This window comes from Microtus ochrogaster, linkage group LG2 (assembly GCF_000317375.1).
Source record: "Microtus ochrogaster isolate Prairie Vole_2 linkage group LG2, MicOch1.0, whole genome shotgun sequence".
Lineage (NCBI taxonomy): Eukaryota > Metazoa > Chordata > Mammalia > Rodentia > Cricetidae > Microtus > Microtus ochrogaster.
The window spans coordinates 32,648,425-32,666,017 of NC_022028.1; the positions used below are offsets into that span (position 1 = coordinate 32,648,425).

General features: G+C 42.7%; 1 protein-coding gene across 5 annotated transcripts in view; it reads left to right on the plus strand.

The window, feature by feature from the left end:
* Positions 1 to 17,593, plus strand: part of Micu1 (mitochondrial calcium uptake 1) — a 146,570-nt gene that overhangs the window by 49,269 nt on the left and 79,708 nt on the right. For 2 of the 5 annotated variants that reach the window (XM_026785536.1, XM_026785537.1), the window contains exons 6-8: positions 804 to 815; positions 10,143 to 10,148; positions 11,235 to 11,349. In XM_026785536.1, the coding sequence (XP_026641337.1) occupies positions 804 to 815; positions 10,143 to 10,148; positions 11,235 to 11,349 (133 nt within the window). The remainder of the gene's footprint in view (positions 1 to 803; positions 816 to 10,142; positions 10,149 to 11,234; positions 11,350 to 17,593) is intronic. The other 3 variants (XM_026785538.1, XM_013351229.2, XM_013351230.2) reach the window with 3 other exon arrangements.

Sequence of the window (17,593 nt, forward strand, 5' to 3'; positions counted from 1 at the left end):
CCTGAGTTCAATTCCCAGCAACCACATGGTGGCTCACAACCATCTGTAATGAGGTCTGGTGCCCTCTTCTGGCCTGCAGACATACACACAGACAGAATATTGTATACATAATAAATAAATATTAAAAAAAGGTTTCTTTAAATCACTTGATATTTGGAGTGGAGCCAGGACCAGGATAAGTTAGGTAACCTGAACTGCGCCCTCAGATGGCAGCCATGGACATGATGGCGCTCTTCATTACACAAGGACAGCCCCGATTCAGCGGAACATAAAGGGGTGCATGTTCCGTCCATTCTGAACTGCTCCGCTGCATAGTTACTGATGCTCTGCACTTATCCAGGTCTGGTTGTTTATGTGTTGGGGTGAATGGCAAAGCAAGCGATTTGGCATGAAGTTGAAAAACACATGTCGCTAAAATTGTGAGGCATCTTAATAGGAAGCCTTCATTCCAGAAATGCTTTGACGGACCCAGGGAAGACATGGAGTCTTCGTGCCCCTTCCTTAAAGACATAATGATTCTTGTGTTCTCTGTGTAGAGTGTGCCGCTGACCTGTGGCTGTGTGCTATGGAGCTGGGAGGTCACGTTGTAGATCTTTGTTTTATGTGTGCCTTATGGATAGTGTCTAGGCCATTTGTGTATGTTCTTCATTCCTTTATTTCCAGGTTTTCAGTGATCATTATTGCAGGTTTTAATTGTTCCTTCCTATGTTGTGTTTTGTGATATACATATATGTTTGATTTGGGGGTTTTGTTCATATAATCAATGTCAATCTGTTTTTTTCTTTCTCTCATCTTCTGATCAGGAGTTCTGGCAGGTACTGACTCAGCCGCATGTGCTTTCAATCACTCACTGCTCTGGAATCCATACTAATGCTTCAGAGGCAAAGGTTCAGTGCATGCCCCCCCCCCACGGTTCCGTTCCAGTCACTTTCAGTTACTGCTTCATCTCTAATATGACAATTCGACCACTGCGCAGGCCTCAAGAATACAGAGCCCAGCATAATTCGAAGAAGTTTTATCAGTAGCTGTTAACACAACAGGGCGAGAAACTTAGTTGTAGTCATTGCACGACATCAGATTTTAATGAATTGGACATTTAAATATTAGTATTGTTTGGGTTGGTTTTTTCCTACTCTATCATAGAAATGAAAGACCATTTAAAAATGAAAATGAGGAGGTTCCTGTTGCTCCTTGCTCAATAAAATGGCTTAAGAGGAAATTGGTGGCGTAATTTAGATTTCCCTATTTTGTCTTTTTGAGCCAGGCGATGAGTGTAACCTGGGATAAATGAACACGTGGAAACACTATGGAGGCATAGAGAGGCCATGGACACTCAGAACACGTACTTTTTAAACGGATCTTCAGATGCTGGTGCTCTTTAACTAGAGAGTGTAAATTGTTAGATTTTATTCACTTAAAATTGCTCTTGCATTTTTGGATGGCTAGCTGGAATAAAAATATAAATTCAGCTTAAATAGTAGCATCCCTTGATTTGAAAGAACTGGTGATATGATTAACGAAGAGCACAGGGTACTCTTCACAGTGCCTTTCCCTGTACACCTCTTCATGGCGTGTGTTTTAGTAGTTCTCCAAACTAACCATTCACCGTATTATTGGTGGAATATGTTATCTTTCGTAGATAACTGTGGAGCTAACTGTATTCTGAAACAAGCAATACTTCAAATTTCATCAAAATAACTAATTGATAAGCCCATTTCAATGCTTCAAATTCTGGGGATTTTGTTTCAGAATAGCTAAGGTAGAAACAAGAGCTAGCCAGAGGAAAAGAGGGCTATGCTCTTGGTGGTAGAACACTTGCCTACCATGAACAAGCCTGGGATTTGGGCCTTAAGCCCTCCCTCCGTTGATGGTCAGTCACATAAGAATGTCTTGTCTGTGGCTCTCATTGTGGAAGGACAAATGGTGAGGGGCAGCTCAAAGTCCCTTGCCCCTCATTAATAACTGTGCATTTTTAAAGAGACCTGCCTTCCAAAGAGACGCTTTCAGTGAAGACTGAGGAGATGGGAATTACTAAATACAGAAAGTCTCCCGAATCTACAGCCCTGAGCGCTCAACCACTGTAGGCGTTCAGTACTCAGAGTACTATTTTCGGTTGATCCGAGGTTGGAAATCAACCATTATCCACTTGCTTCAGGAGCCCATGTACTGAAATCAGGATCGTGTGGAGAGTAACACCATGGCCTCTGTGCAAGGAAAGCTCTTAAATTTGGAAGCAGCCTGCATTTTTCTGCTTCCCAAACCTTTTATGGGTTTCTGGAATCAGTAGCTGGATGTAGTGTATAGAAACTGTTTCATTAAAATTAAAATTTGAGATGTTAAATATTTTTAAAACAACTTTTACTGCATCCTTCAGAATACCTTGTAAATTTATATTGAACATAAACTTCTCTGTTATAGATGGTGAGGGAATTGTTCATATTAGTTTCTAGAAACAGCACTTGTTTTGGCGACACCAGTACATACCTTTTAAGCTTCCCCAACAAGCAGCAGTCCTTCATTAGAGAATATGAACCCTGGCTTATCTCTCTGCAGGATCTGTTCTGTGCATGCTGTTCCTACTGCCTGTGGAAAGGCCAGCCCCAGAGCCCTGCTGGCTTAGTGCACCGTTCTTTAGGCCAACTTACTAATGACGCCAGACACTTACTGTACTGACATGGAGTAGCCAGGTCTCTTTCCAGTCTCTCAAGTTCTACCACGTGTTTTGGTTATTCGGGTTGACCAAAGAAATGACTTTATATATATATACATATAATCATTAAGAGCCCCCAAAAGGATGTCACTTATTTGCTTGCCTCAGATATTCAGATTCCTATTACTTCATCTTTAGATACATTTTTATTTTAGGTTATATTGTGTTTCAAATTTGAGATCAACCAAACCCATTCTATGTGCCATGGTTTGTTTGAAGCATAAACATAACTGGCCATTACATTTGTGACAACGCCTCATTCTTGGCTTTTTCACCGCAGAACAACTTTCAGTCCACTCTGCCGTGAAGGACTTTGTTCTAGACCGTTCTTTTCCATATCACTTAGATACGAGCATTTTGAAGGCCACAATTGTACGATTCTAGGAGAGCAGCTCAAGCATCCGCCATCTGGAGACGCAGGCTCTCGCCTTGTTCTGAATACCTGCTGATGCCCTGTGGTTGTAGAGCAGGGAGCTCTTTGAGAATAGAAAGCTTTAAGGGTGTAGAACATTTTAGTGTTGACGTGATGCATGAAAATGAATGAAACACACATGTGCCTCAGTAAATCCCACTTACTCTCTGGCTCACCTTTCCTTCAGGTTAGCTGGGACCACTAAGCCCCACAGTTAATGCTCCACAATAGTGAACTCCAGCCCTCAGTAACATTTTCAGAAACTGTAAACACGGCACCTGCGTGCCCCTGTGCTGTTCATAGCATATGAAGTACAGTGGCTCGTGGTATGGGCTATGGAGTGAAGAGTACAGTCGATCCGGTTAACTGGGGCACTTAGTTCACTTGTCCAAACCTGAGTCTTCTCATGCGATCCCAGTGACCCTCATGCCCAGTTTCTGCAGTGCTGCTAGGGACTGTGAGCACTCCCAGCTGAGTGATAAAGTCAGTGGTGTCCCATGGATATCTTTTTATGTTTGGTATCAAATTTGATTTAAAAATTTTTCTGCACAACACTTCCTGAGAGATAGTAGTAGTGACAGTCAAGGGTGTAAGCAGTGATTGCTGTAATGGGCCTTTTATTTTTCCTTTTAAGACCTATTTTCCTTGCTGTATTTTTCCACGTGAAAAAGGATGAAATTGCTATGTTGGCTTACTATTTTAAGCCCGTTCATGAGGTGGTTGGCACTAAGTGACAAGGAAGCCATTTATGGTACCCACATGACGACAACCGAGACCCCGAGCTCAGGACTGTTGGGGTCAGGGGTTGTTTTCTTGGGAGTTTGTGCTTAGTGCTCTTTTATTTGTGTGACCAAAGTCCAGAATTGAATTCTTAGATGAGGGTAGCAGATTAGCAATAACGATCAAATACAGCTGTCCCACACAGAGCTGACAGAGAGGAGTACACGGGCATGCAGCACCAGAACATCTGACTCTTCCCCATAGAGTTCTCATGGTGCTCCAGCAGACACTGAGGACTCAAATAAATCACTTCAATAAAGCTCCGTCCTCCACCTGACGTTAATTCCATTCCAGCAGATTCATTTGCACTGCTGCCGCTGCTTTTGCTCATGTCATCTGCCGCCCTTGCGTTTTAAACATCTCCCCATGACATCTTCTGTGAGGCCAATGAAATAAGGCGAACACTTCATTCCGGGTACTTGGGTTGTTCTCGGAGCTCAGGTGGTTAGGATTGGGACTGAAAAGAGAGCTGCTTTCCGCAGATGGCATGGGCACCTTCTCAAGCACCCCCGCCTCAGTGCGTTGCACAGGAATTTATGTCACCTCCACCACAAAAGACCTTTAAGAAGTTTGAAAAAAGAACCTGAGTCGGTAAAGGGGAAACTGTAAACTTCACCGAGCTGAAAACATGTCAACTTAATTTTCATTTGGCCGACACCACATCCTACACTTGTGCACCGCTGGGTGTGGCCAAGTCAGGAGTGCCATATTTTCACTGTGCAACAACTTCTGTTTGACTGAGAGTAATGTGATTGTTTGAGACTAACGTTTTCCTAGGCTTTGGCAGCTGTCTGTGCACCGAGGAGATAATTAAGTGTGATATTGACTGCATGAGAAAATCGCTGACTCTTCCCTAACACCCTCTCCCCACTGTAACTCAGGCAGTGATGCTGTTTGCCGTTTGGAAACAATATGCCAAAATCAAGTTTTCTAGAAGCGTTATATTACTAGAGAGATTAGACATTCTTTTTAGCAATATAAAGAAATATCGATTCTTCTTTGTTTCTTTCTCACAGTACTGGTGATTGTGCCCAGGGCTTTGCACATGCAAGCCAGGTGCTTGACCACCAAGCTACAAATTTTGCCTTTTATAAAAAGTGTTTTTTCAAAGCAGGGTCTCACTCTGTACCTCTGGCTGTCCCGGGACACACTACATGTAGCTCATACTGGCCTTGAACTCACAGAGATAGGCCTACCTCTGCCTCCCAAGTGCTGGGATTACAGGTCTGTAGCGCTCACCCACTGCTTTTTTACATTTGATTTTGAGATATGGTCTTAGTAAGCTGTTCAGATGGGCAACTCTGAATATAATCTGCCCGTCTCGGCCACAGTAGCTGAGATTGCAGGCCTGCACTATCACATCTGGTAAGAAACACTGATAATAAAATAACCTTTAATAAGTGTCAATATTAAAATAATCCAAAAACTTGAGGTTCATGAAACAATTTAAGGAGCACCACTCTGCTGCTTCCCCCCCCCATGTATAGTATGAAAATTTTTCTCTTATAGGTTGATGCATGAGCATTTGATTTGCGGAGTCTGTTGATTTCCCAGAGCTACTTTGTTTTAAACTAGAGAATTTGAAAACTGCATATCGAGTAGAAAGAATGATGAGATTAAATTGGCTCCATCAAATTGAGTCCTCGACGGGCAAATCACCTGCTCTGTTTTGATCAACCCTGTAACTCACTGGTTGGGATTCAGCACACAGTGCTGTCAGGTTGGAACCCTGACTGGAAACCCAGATTTGGTAGGTTGGTGAGATGAGCCAGAAGCCAGAGGGCTGGCACTTGAGCACAAAGCTGCCAGCCCAGTAAAACTATCGGGGGGTTTGTAATTCACTATGAAGTGTAGCAATCACATGTGTGGGGAACAGTGTATTATATAGTAAGTTTACTCATAAGACTTCCAACCTCAAGCTGGAGAGATGGCTCAGCCATTAAGAGCCCTGGTTGTTCTTCCAGAGGACCTGGGTTCAATTCCCAGCACCCACATGGCAGCTCACAACTGTCTGTAACTCCAGTTCCAGGGTACTCGACACCCTCATACAGCCATGCATGCATGCAAAACACCAATGCACATTAAAAAAAAAAGACTTCCAATCTCTGTTCTCAAGAGGCTGAGGCAGGAGCATCACCACCACTAGAGAATGAGACCACTCTCTAGTACAACTTAGTAAGTGGCAGCTTAGTGAAGTCCTGTCTCAGAATAAAAGTAAAAGAGGGCCTGGAGACTCCACTCAGCAGTAGAGTGCTTGCTTCATAATACAAAGCTCTGAGTTTAGACCCATAAATTGGGGGTCTAAGGATGTAGCTCAGTGGTTGAAATCTTGCCTGTTAAGCCTGAAGCCCTGGTTTTCGATTAAAAAAAAAAAACAACAAAACAGTATGCAACCGTAGTACAGGTGAAACCATAGCAGACCCTTTGTGGTGATGCTTCTTCATTTCTTACGATCGATAACCTCAGTGTCTTAGTGACATCACCCCTGGAGCTCTGTTCGACATGTTAAAATAAGGCTAGGTTCTAAGTGAATACTAAAAGTTCTGTTTTGTTCATGTATGTTGTGAGCTCATTGTTTTGAGTTGTTCTGCAAAATTTTGTCATCAGAAGGAGACATTGGTCTCTAAGGTCAATAGAAAGGATGCTCTCAGCTGACCTGCATTCTGCCTCACCCTTTTGGGTTTTTTTCAAAGCATGGTTTCTCTGTGTAGCTGTGGAGCCTGTCCTGAAACTCCCTCTGTTCCTCGAACTCACAGAGATCCCCCTACCTCTGCCTCCTGAGTGCTGGGATTAAAGGCGTGCGCTGCCATCACCCGGCCTGCCTCACACTTTTGATTTCAGAAGTTGAAGTGATGAGAGTAGAATTTGATAGGTAACTCCTGAGCTAGATAATGTCGCATGGAACCTCATAAGGTGCCTGTGACTGCTATTTTCTTTTTAAAATGCACTTCGTAATTGACACCACGCGCTGAAGTAGCTGGAGCTGCTGGGAACCTTAAGATGAAACGTTCCTGAAGCTCCCTGAGTTGATACTGTAATACACCTAATCCTACAGCACATGCTCTCAGAAAACAGTTGAAGCAGCTTTGAAATATTTCTTTGCACTTTTAAGCACAGCCTTGATTTCTTTCTTACAGTTTGTCTACTATCTTTGCTATTTACATTGATTTCTCATATTGAATTTAATATATGCCCTTTTGATTTTCTTAGAAAAATTACATTTCAAAGAGAAGATGGCAAGGAACATTGTGTTTTCCTTAAAACTGTGCCTCCTTTTAGCTTTTGGAGCAAACAGATGATGATTGCTTAAGGCAAAAAAAATGACTTAAAATTTAGTCCAGCGTTAAACATTACCCAAAGGAGAAAGCAAGGGAACATTTGCTGGCATTTTCCATTTGCGAAACTGACCGTTCATGGGACCTCTGGAGTCAGAGCCATTAGCCAACACCCTCTCTGTCCTGTTAGCCTTTCAAGTCTTTCCATTTTTACCATACTTCAGGCTTTTCAGTTTTCATTTTCTAACTCATATCTGTTTCCATAGCTTCCCTGTATGTCATGGGCAATTGATCTGAAGCTATCATCTATATTAGAATTAGATCTTCTTAAAAAGCCAGCTAAGAAGAGCCATGGGCACAAAATAGTCTAATAATTGGTTTCCTTGTAACTCTCATTCCTTTTTTTTTTTTTTTGAGGCATCATCTCACTGTGTACCCCAGGCTAGCCTCAAAATTATAGAGCTGTAGCGATCTGCCTGCACCAGCACTCCCAACCCCCTCCAAAATTTTGGCAACCAAATGTGATGGCTCTATGATAATCTCGGTGTCTGTGGGTAAAATATCACAGCTTCTGTGCAGATCTTCGGTAGAGTGCCCTCCTACCGGCCGCTCTTTAACAAGTGGCTCACTCAGATACACCGTGACCGCTACTCCTCCCACTTCTACCCAACTCCAGAAGCTCTGACGAGCACTGTGTACTAGACTAGACATGAGAGTCTGTTGCCACGGTGCATCACAAGGCCGGAGCTGCTGTGAGACGCACACATCCTGCCTGTGCACTCTGCCCTTGTTCCCTCCTCTCCACTCTCCCTGACACAGGGAATCCCAAAGCATCCAAGGCTGAATAGTGAAACCCTGTCTGGACTAAAAGAGAAAACACGTCAGTGAGGTACCATTTACATCCGTGAGGATAGCAGCAAGGACGTATAGAAATCGGAACCTCTTGAGTTCCTGGGGGTGGAGCTTGTGTGCATTGAAGCCACTGAAGAAAACGGTTTGGCTGTCCCTCAAGGCTTAAATATATGATTACTATGCAAAAGGGGAGTTCTACTCTTGGGTATATGTTGAGAAAAATCCAACTACTCTGACAGTTGTTAGTGTTTATGTACAGCAGCCAAAAGGCAGATGTCATCTGCGTTCCCGGCCTGTGGATGTGTAAACCAATCCTGGCTTACACACACAGTGCAATGTTCTGGGTAATAGAAGGTAATTAAGTATTGATTTGCGGCATAATGTGGATGAACCTAGAGGACGTTTAATGGTAGAAGCCAAACACAAAAATATCAATTTTGTTGTACAACAAAATAGTGAAAATGGTGACTTCTATGGAAATGCCATCACAATAATATGTAATAACGCTTCAAAGAACAAAAGGAAAGCTGTTGCAGATATAGGAATCTAAAGAGACTTGGCGACAGGTGCATTTTTATTCTGACACATCTGGATTGGGGAAGAAGGCACATGAGTATAAAGGAAATTGTTGGGGCCGGGCGATGGTGGCGCACGCCTTTAATCCCAGCACTCGGAAGGCAGAGGCAGGCAGATCTCTGTGAGTTCGAGACCAGCCTGGCTAGTTCCAGGACAGGCTCCAAAGCCACAGAGAAACCCTGTCTCGAAAAAACCAAAAAAAAAAAAAAAGGAAATTGTTGGGACAGCTGGCTAGGTGTGAAAATGGACAGGATGCAGGTTGACAACATGACCTGAGTTTGAGCCTTGGCGCTCACATGCTAGAAGGAAAGAACTGACCTCAGGCTGTCATCTGACTGCCATAGTGGCATGCACACAAAATGATGTGTTAAGGTTCTTTATTAGTGGGTGATATTAAATAATGCTATATATTAATATTAAATTTTCTGGTTTTATCGAGTTTATTCTATAGTGCTTAAGAGTGTGGCTCTGTTCACAGGAAATATATGCTGATATATTTAAAGTAATGTAAAATAGCTCCACGTCTCCAGCTGACTCAGTAATGTGAAGGCAGTCTCTGTATAAACTATGAAGCCGGTGGAGTCAGGTGTTAGTAAACTGCATAAAAAGTATGTGCTGGCTCCTGATACTAGTCTGTCAGTTTTTCTGTCTGTTTGAAATTGAATGAAAATTTAAAGTCACTGGCCACGTTTGGTTTCTACCTTCATTTTTCCTGAGCAGCACTGTGGAAGTGCTATGTGTAACTCTGGCTAGTGGCCTCCCTTCACTTTGTAAACTCTCACCTGCTACTCAACTTCTGGCTCCCAGTATCTTCTTTATTTTAATACACAGAGCAGCATCTCCATGAGATTATTGTAATATTAATTCTTTGGCTTCCATATACACTTACTGCTTTGGATAGCAATCATATGCCTTTGGAACACATTTTCCTTTTGTGTGTATCTTCCTAGTCACATTGTTTTACAACATACCAGATAATTATATATAAATAAAAATATATATCAACTATATTATATATTTATGAATTTTGCATAATAACTTCCCAGAGAACGACCTTGCTGCCCCAACCTTCATCTATCTAATAGCTTCTCCTGAAATTTAAGTTTAACCTCTGGGTAGAAAACCAAGTATTGGCATAAGTACTCATTTTGGTTGTTGGGTCAAAGGTATAACCACTAAATGCTGTCATGGGGGATAATATATCAGCCATGAAAGTCAGAGAAGCACTTGCTTTCTGTCTTCTATTTGGTTTCTGCATTGCTGGGGATGAAACTCGAGGTCTTGGGCGTGCAATGTAGGATTCTACCACCGAGTAGCAGCAGGCCCCAAGTCCCTTATCCAATGGCATCTGCGATCGAACTCTAGAATCTGGGACTGTTGGGTTGGCACGCCTGTGCCTGTGGATTTGCACCTGTTTCTGGGCCCCCGGAGTCGGTTAAGGTCTTGGGGTGATGTCATGCTGGCTCCCGCGGTTCTTGTGCTGTCCATCGCCTAACCACTTCTCTTTCCTTTGTGATGTTGATGGGATCTCCACTAGACAGAGGTAACCATGGTAGCCTGTGCCTGTGCTGGTGTGGTGCTGCCTGTCGGTTTCATGAGATTCCTCTGCAGTGCTGCCCGTTCTTCCTGCTTGCATGGGATTGTTGCTTTGATTGTGCTTCCTTGGTTTGAATTCTTAAAACCTCTTTCTTTCTCCCCTCTTGGTGCACAGAATGAACAGCTCCTTAAATACCTGTGCTTGGCCCAGAACTTATGGACTCTGTTTCAAGTGCAACTCTCTGGTGGATCCTTTGCAGTTTTTGGAAGTATCCTCAGTATCACCACTCACTTTGTGCTTCAGAGAGGAATAGAGAGAGCAGGAAAAGCCTAACTGGACAAGCTGGAAGGGGCCATGTGTCAGGCGGGCCGCCACTGAAGCTGACCTTCATGATGATAGCGTAAAGATAGGGAATATGTATTTGGAGTGAGAGTTGAGTCAGGAAACCATTGTTTTCATCAAACAGCTGAAACGCAGGAGCATCTAACATAGTAAATAGAGTTAGGTTGTTGTGTCTAAACCCTGGGGTGAATGTCTGATTCGGCATTATATTTCAGAATGTTCTTTGTCCTAAATACTAGTCCATATTTCAGATGAAGATTAAGAGTCTAAAAGGAAAGATTAAAATTAGTATTTCAGAAGCATTTGTATGGCCCTGAAAATGGGTGCTTCCCCTCTAATTCCGATCACTAACAGTGTGGATTTTTGTTCAGTTGGAACCAATTTCCTTTTAGCTTTTTCATTTGTTTGATTTTTTTTCTTTGTACTACCGAATATTAGTCATCAGAATGGAGTCTGTGGTTTTAAAATTAAAACAGTTCTGAGGTAGGGCTGTGTGTCCATAGCAGGAAATAATTGAAATTCCTTTCTAATTTCATATTAACCCAGTGCTTAAGTAAAAAAACTTAATCATCTTTTGTCTTGGAATTTTCATTGGCTTAAAAACTGTAAAGGATCCATTGATTTCGAATGGCTGTCATAGGAATGCTTAGGTGGTGCGTGACCTGTGCTGTAACTGCCCAGTCCGTTCCCACTGTGTGTTCTAATTCCATCGTTTCTTCTTTATTTCTTGGTGGGACCCGTGCCTACTAGAAAATTGCCCAGGAACGAGAAAAATTTGCTGATGAAGGCAGCATATTCTACACCCTTGGAGAATGTGGGCTCATCTCCTTCTCCGACTACATTTTCCTTACAACTGTTCTCTCCAGTAAGTATGGACTCTCCTTTTGATTTGTGCATAAGGAACACGTGGAAATGTAGAAGCAGCTCAGCCGATTGGCTGGAAAGAAACCCCTGTGTCCAGTTAGTGGATTAGAATTCTTACAAGATTTCGTTTGTTGTTTTTTTTTTTTTCTGTAGTTTGTGTGTAAAGTATCTTGAAAGGAAAAGAAGCCTAAGGTGTCAAGGTAGAATTTCTAAAACACACAGCCTACCACGTTACACCTGCTGCAGCCGGCTCTGCCTTCTGCGAGGGCCGATCACACACTGACCGCTGCGGCACACCATCCCACTCCACACACCTTTTTCATGGGACATTTTGTTCACTGAGGAAAACGCTCTATTTTCCTGCATGTGTTGACTGCCCACTTTTTAATTGGAATAATATTTCTGGGGACTCAAAAGTCAATCCTTATGTAGAACACTGGTGTGTGCCTGGTTTACAAAGTGAAACGATTTAGGGTGTGTAGCACTGTGGCACTTTCTTCTAGTGTGGATTTTGATCATTCAGAAAAACTAAACGAAATGTTCATAGTTCTCTGTGCACAGTCTGTTAAAAATATAACTCAGGGGAGAGCCAGGCATGCAGCTCGGTCGTTCAGTATTTGCCTAGTATGTCCACAGTTCTGGGTTCTGCCCCCAGCACTGCAAAAGAAAGTACCAAAGTGACCCAGAGTCCAAACTCAACATTCTGTTGACAGAAGTGATTCTGAGTGTTCTTCCAGCTAGGAGAGACAGCCATCTCCCCTCACCGCATCTCCCCGTCTGTGACTGAGTTTCTGTAAAGATAAAACCCTGAGTCACGTGGTGTGGTGGCTTTGAGACAGGGTCTCTCTGTGTAGCCTAGGCTGCCGTAACATTTGGCGATCCTCCTGTCTCAACCTGCCAAGTACTAGGGTTACACATGTGTGCCGCTGTGCCCCGCTTATGGATTTTAACAGATGGAAAACATGGCTCCTGCCATGACCAACCAGTTTCGGCCTTACTCCTTCCGTGTACCTGCTGACAGGAGAAAGAAGAAACAGCTGTGTGCCTTATCACAGCTGGCCGTGGGGGCACTGTATCAAATGAGTGTATGCGGCAGCCCAGAGCTTCAGTGAAAATGGCCATTAGCACAGTTATGACAGTCCCAAATTAAAGCATATCTTAACTCTTTGTTTTTTGTTTTATTTTGTTTTGTTTTTGTTTTTTTGTTGTTGTTATTTTGAGACAACATAGCCCTGGCTGTCCTGGAACTCACTGTGTAGACCAGGCTGACCTCGGACTCAGAGGTCAGGCTTACCTCTGCCTTCCCAGTGCTGGGATTAAAGGCACCTTGACTCTTTCTTGGTTGAGAGTCTAGCCTTTAAAGGCTGAACCATCTCTCCAGCCCAGACCTTGACTCTTTTTGAAAACAAAAATCATTTTCTGTGTATGTGTTTGTGCTTGAGTGTATGTATGTGCACCGTGTGTGGGTGTAGATGCTGCAGAGACACTTACTGAAGGTGCTGAGACCTGAACCCTGCCCCCTGAAAAGCAGCGAGTGCTCTTAACCATTGAGCCATTTTTCCAACCTCTTGTTGAGCTTCTTTAAAAAAAAAATCGAATTTGAAAGTTTTGCAGCTGCTCAGACATTTTGTGATTGTCTTCTGACGCACCATGTCATACATTTCCCCCGCACTTCAACCTCTTTTAACCAGTGAAGACACTCAGGCATACGGAATGCTCCAGAACTTACCCCTAGTTCCACTCTGAATGCGTAGATGCTTTCTGATAGGAATCTAAACTGAGCAGCCTCTGGGCTGCTGTGACTTTACTGCCCTGCTCTCAGTGTTGGCAGTGGCAGCTGGAACTCACTTGCTGCCTCAGTTTCTCAAAGGCTGAGCTGCGGAGAGGCTATGATGGTAGTCCGAGCATCCTTGCAGTCCTAAGGCTACATACAGAATTTCCATGTTATCTAACAAGCTGCCAAGGAAAATACACCACAAATGTTACACGGGGGTCAGTTCTTTCCCACATTCGGGGCTGGTGGGGTAACTTGGGGCTGCTACAGTCTAAGTACAGTAAATGGTTCCCAAGTCATCCTGGGAAAGGACAGACAACTCCCTAAGCCTCAAAAGTATTATTGGTGTTGGACTCTCAAGATGGCTCAGTGGGTAAAGGCCCTTGCCAGCAAGACTCACAACCTGAGTTCAATCTCCCAACCCCACAGGGAGGAAAGACTTAAGTTGTATACACACACACACACACACACACACACACTCACACGTTCACACAAAGTAAATAAATAAATAAGCATTGTTACTGAACTGTCGGTGTAGAACTGGAACCTGCATTAGTGTGTTTAGTTTTCTGATGAGCAGCAGGTAATGGGCTACAGAAAACCAATAGGATGGTGGGAAGGTGTCAGCTAGTTGAGTCAGGACCGCCCTTCTGGTGAGTCATTTGCATCATCGCTTGAGTACTGCTAACACTCTGCCCTGGCGGGCTGAAGCATGGGCCCCAGCGTGCTTACAAAGCTCCCCTCTGCTTTTGAACATAAAATCTAAGCCCTATAGGCAGCAGATTGCTCTTTTCCAGTTTACCAGGCCTAGTTGTAAAACCAGGGAAGCTGCTTTCCTCAGGAAATCGTGTTGTGCAGCGTGGTTTTCCATTACATAGTCTTCATTCTCATTGAAACTTTTTGGATGTTTGATAAAAAATTTCTTATGTGTGAAATAAGTGGCATTGATTTCTTACTCTTCTCCACATGTAACTTGGCTAGAGGGCCTTCTTGGCCAGCTAAACATTGAACCCCTGATTTCCCATCTTATACACATACTTACACATACGTATGAACCCCTGATTTCCTATCTCATACACATGGTTACACATACGTAGCTCAGAAGCCTTTTTCTTGCTTTATTTTTTCTCCTCCTTGACCCCCACCACCACTTCAGAGTCTATGTAATTTATTGCTTATCCTATTTATTGTCCATTCTCCAAGCTAACTGTTGAGTTATATAACAGCAATCACAAGTTTATGATATTCACTTATAGATATTTGCTGTACATAAAGAGTTACAGCAAAGACACAGAACAAGAGCATAAGATATATTGTGATTGGTGTGTTTGTTTCTTCTGAAAACAGCCTTGCTGTCGGCATCCTAGACCAGGAATACTCCTTTCTGTCGGTATCCTAGGCCAGGAATAGTCCTTTCTGTCGGTATCCTAGGCCAGGAATAGTCCTTTCTGTCGGTATCCCAGGCCAGGAATAGTCCTTGCTGTTGTTAACATCTTCAGTCTGCAGCTGTGCCGACGGAGTGAGTGAGGGAAACATGGTTTCTAAATTAATGCATTTCGAAACACATTTGATTCCTTCTGCTAATTCAGAATCCAAGCATTGTATCCTCCCCTAGGCCGGGCGCACAGACTCTGCTGTTTATACAGCATTTCTCTGATCTGCTTTGATGGATTCACTTGGAATTTTTTTAGCATGAGCATCTGTATTAAGTAGAATATTAAATATTTACTGGATGACTACTCATCAATAAAATAAGCTCATATTCTTTCTAGACAAGATGATTAATAATTATTATTAAATAATTTCCAAAGAGCCTCTGATCCTCACAGCAGGTTAATAAAAATCAAGTGAAAACACACCACATGGTTATTATGGCTCATTATGTGCGCTGTCCAACTGCGCATCCGCTCATGGTGTTGAGATAGAAGGCAGGGATTTGTCTTCATAACTAAATACAGAAAAATACTTCAGGGTTTATCCAGAATGCTGAATATTATTAATTTTTGGTCATTTTTACTAATGTTGAGATTGACTACCTAGTAATAATGTAACTTAAAATCTGGCTCTTGCCTATTGTCAATCGATTTTATTTTGACAAACGACTATTTGTTTTGTATTCTTTCCTCCATATATCTTCTAATTAAAATGATTAATTCTGTGAACTAGTCACATGTAATAGTCTTAGCCAGGGAGGCAATAGTAATAAGTCATTTGTAAAACCTCATGATTAAGCATCTTCCTTGCTGTTTAATATTAAGCTTCAAAAAGCCCCCAGAGAACTGCTGTGGCATGCTCAGTACTTAGGACTTTAAAGCTGTGTGGGTCTAATAAATGTCAGGCATAATTCAGTATGTTCTCATTTTGACTCTTTTAGATTCCAGGCAATTAGTGAAGGAATTGAATTGTGTTTTCGCAGTAGCATAATCTGGCTGAGTGACAATTGAGCCATGTCTTCATTGTTTTACATATTTCTCACAAATAAATCCACCTGCCGGATAATTACAATAATGTAACTTCTGTTGGCAATTTAACAACTACTCTTAACTATACAATACTGTAGGTATGAGAACACTGTGTCATTTCAGTAGCCCAGCTACTCCGAAAGTTGTCACATCTACATCTCTGTAGCAGCAACTGCTCAAGGTGCTTAGCTCCGACGAACTACACTGAATTCTTCTAGGACATCTGACTCCGTGTCTTTGATGACAGTGTCACAGGGACTTCGGTGTAGCTCCCTGTCTCTCTTTCGTTGCCCTGAGCAGACTGTGGAAGCCACCATAATCCTAGTCCTATACAACTCTTCTGCCTGCTCACCCTCTTCCTCAGGCCCTCCCTCTTCCGTTTGCCTTCCACTGGTAACTGGGACGGTTCTGTAGGAACTTAATCTCCATAGTTAGTAATGTTTGATGGCATTTGCTTATGGCCTGTAAGCCCCACTTTTTGCATTGTTTGCCTCCTGGAAGCTAGGCTGGGATCTAGTGTTTAAACCTATGTATGTTCCTATGTACATGCCTGTCTGTACCTAGTCCTTGTTTGCCTCCTGGAAGCTAAGCTGGGATCTAGTGTTTAAACCCATCTATTTCCTATCTACATGCCTGTCTGTACCTAGCCCCTCACCTTAAACTCACAGCCTAAAGTGTTTGTGGATGCTCAGGCTTCATCACTTGCTGCCACCTTGCTCCTGAAATAAGTTTTTAGATTGCTGTTGCAAGCTGAGTATGGTAGCACATGCTGATAGCGCCAGCACTTGGGAATCTGAGACAGGAGGATTGCTGCAAGTTTGAGACTGGCCAGGATACTTAGTGAATTCAAGTCCAGCTTGGACGACATAGCAAAATCTTGTCTCCGAAGATTGAGGCAAAAAATACTGTCATTGAATGTTTTCCCCAGCTATCATCTGTTCTGGAAGAGCTGTCCAGCAGTTTGTGGCTCGTGGAAGTACTCCATGTATATTTGTCGGCTAATAAATAAAATCCTCTGAATAATTACTTTATATATTAAAATTTTATATTGTTGCACATACCTTCAGCTTCTTGATTAATATTTAAAACTATTCTACATTGATGTTCTCTGTGATATATAAGTAATGCCAGAAAATTAATTGTAACTACCAGTTTTTTTTCTACTGGGACACGTAATTGAAAAGCAAATAGCTTTTGAATGAATACCAAACTGAGTTACATGTAAAGAGGGTTCTTCAGATCGACACAGGCCAAGTAACAAACTCCAGTTTCTTTATCGATGCAACTAGCTCTAAGCAGCTAGGTGACAAATTCCACCTTGGCATAAGCTGTTGCCTTGGTGATTGAACTTCTACTTTTGAAAGGAAGCCACACAAAATGAAAAGAAGGCCAAGTAGGTGAACATTTTTCTTTTAGCTCTCTGAATGCAAGGATGGGTTTCTGTCACACAGGCAGATGTAATTTGGCCATAAATAAAGCAGTGATGAAGCTGAAGGGCGTATACTTACACTGTAGAACATGACCTTAGTGCAGGTACAACGCGGGATTGCCTTGTAGACTCCCTCTCCCGGTACTCTGGAGAAATCTAAGCTCTCTGATTTCTCGTGCATTGAACACTCTTGACAGCATCAATGTCAGGGAGGCCAAGCAGCCCTCTGGGATAAAGCTCAAAGACAGGCTATGGACTGTCAACCAGAACCATCAGTCATGATGCCGTTCTTCATAAAATCAGGAGTTTTTGCTGCTGGTAGGTATCAGGGCTGGAATGTAGTTTCCACAGAAACCAGCAGTGGAAGAAGTTGAGGGTGAACTAAATGTCTGGATAGCTGGAAGCTGAAGAAATGCAAAAAAACATCAGAATCTTTTGAAGAGGTTTTAAAGCTCAGACTCTCCTGACATTTTAAATTTTTTTTTAATTTATTTATTTATTGAGGATTTCCGCCTCCTCCCCGCCACCGCCCCCCACCGATCGGAACGCCCCCCCCATCAAGTCCCTCTCCCCCATCAGC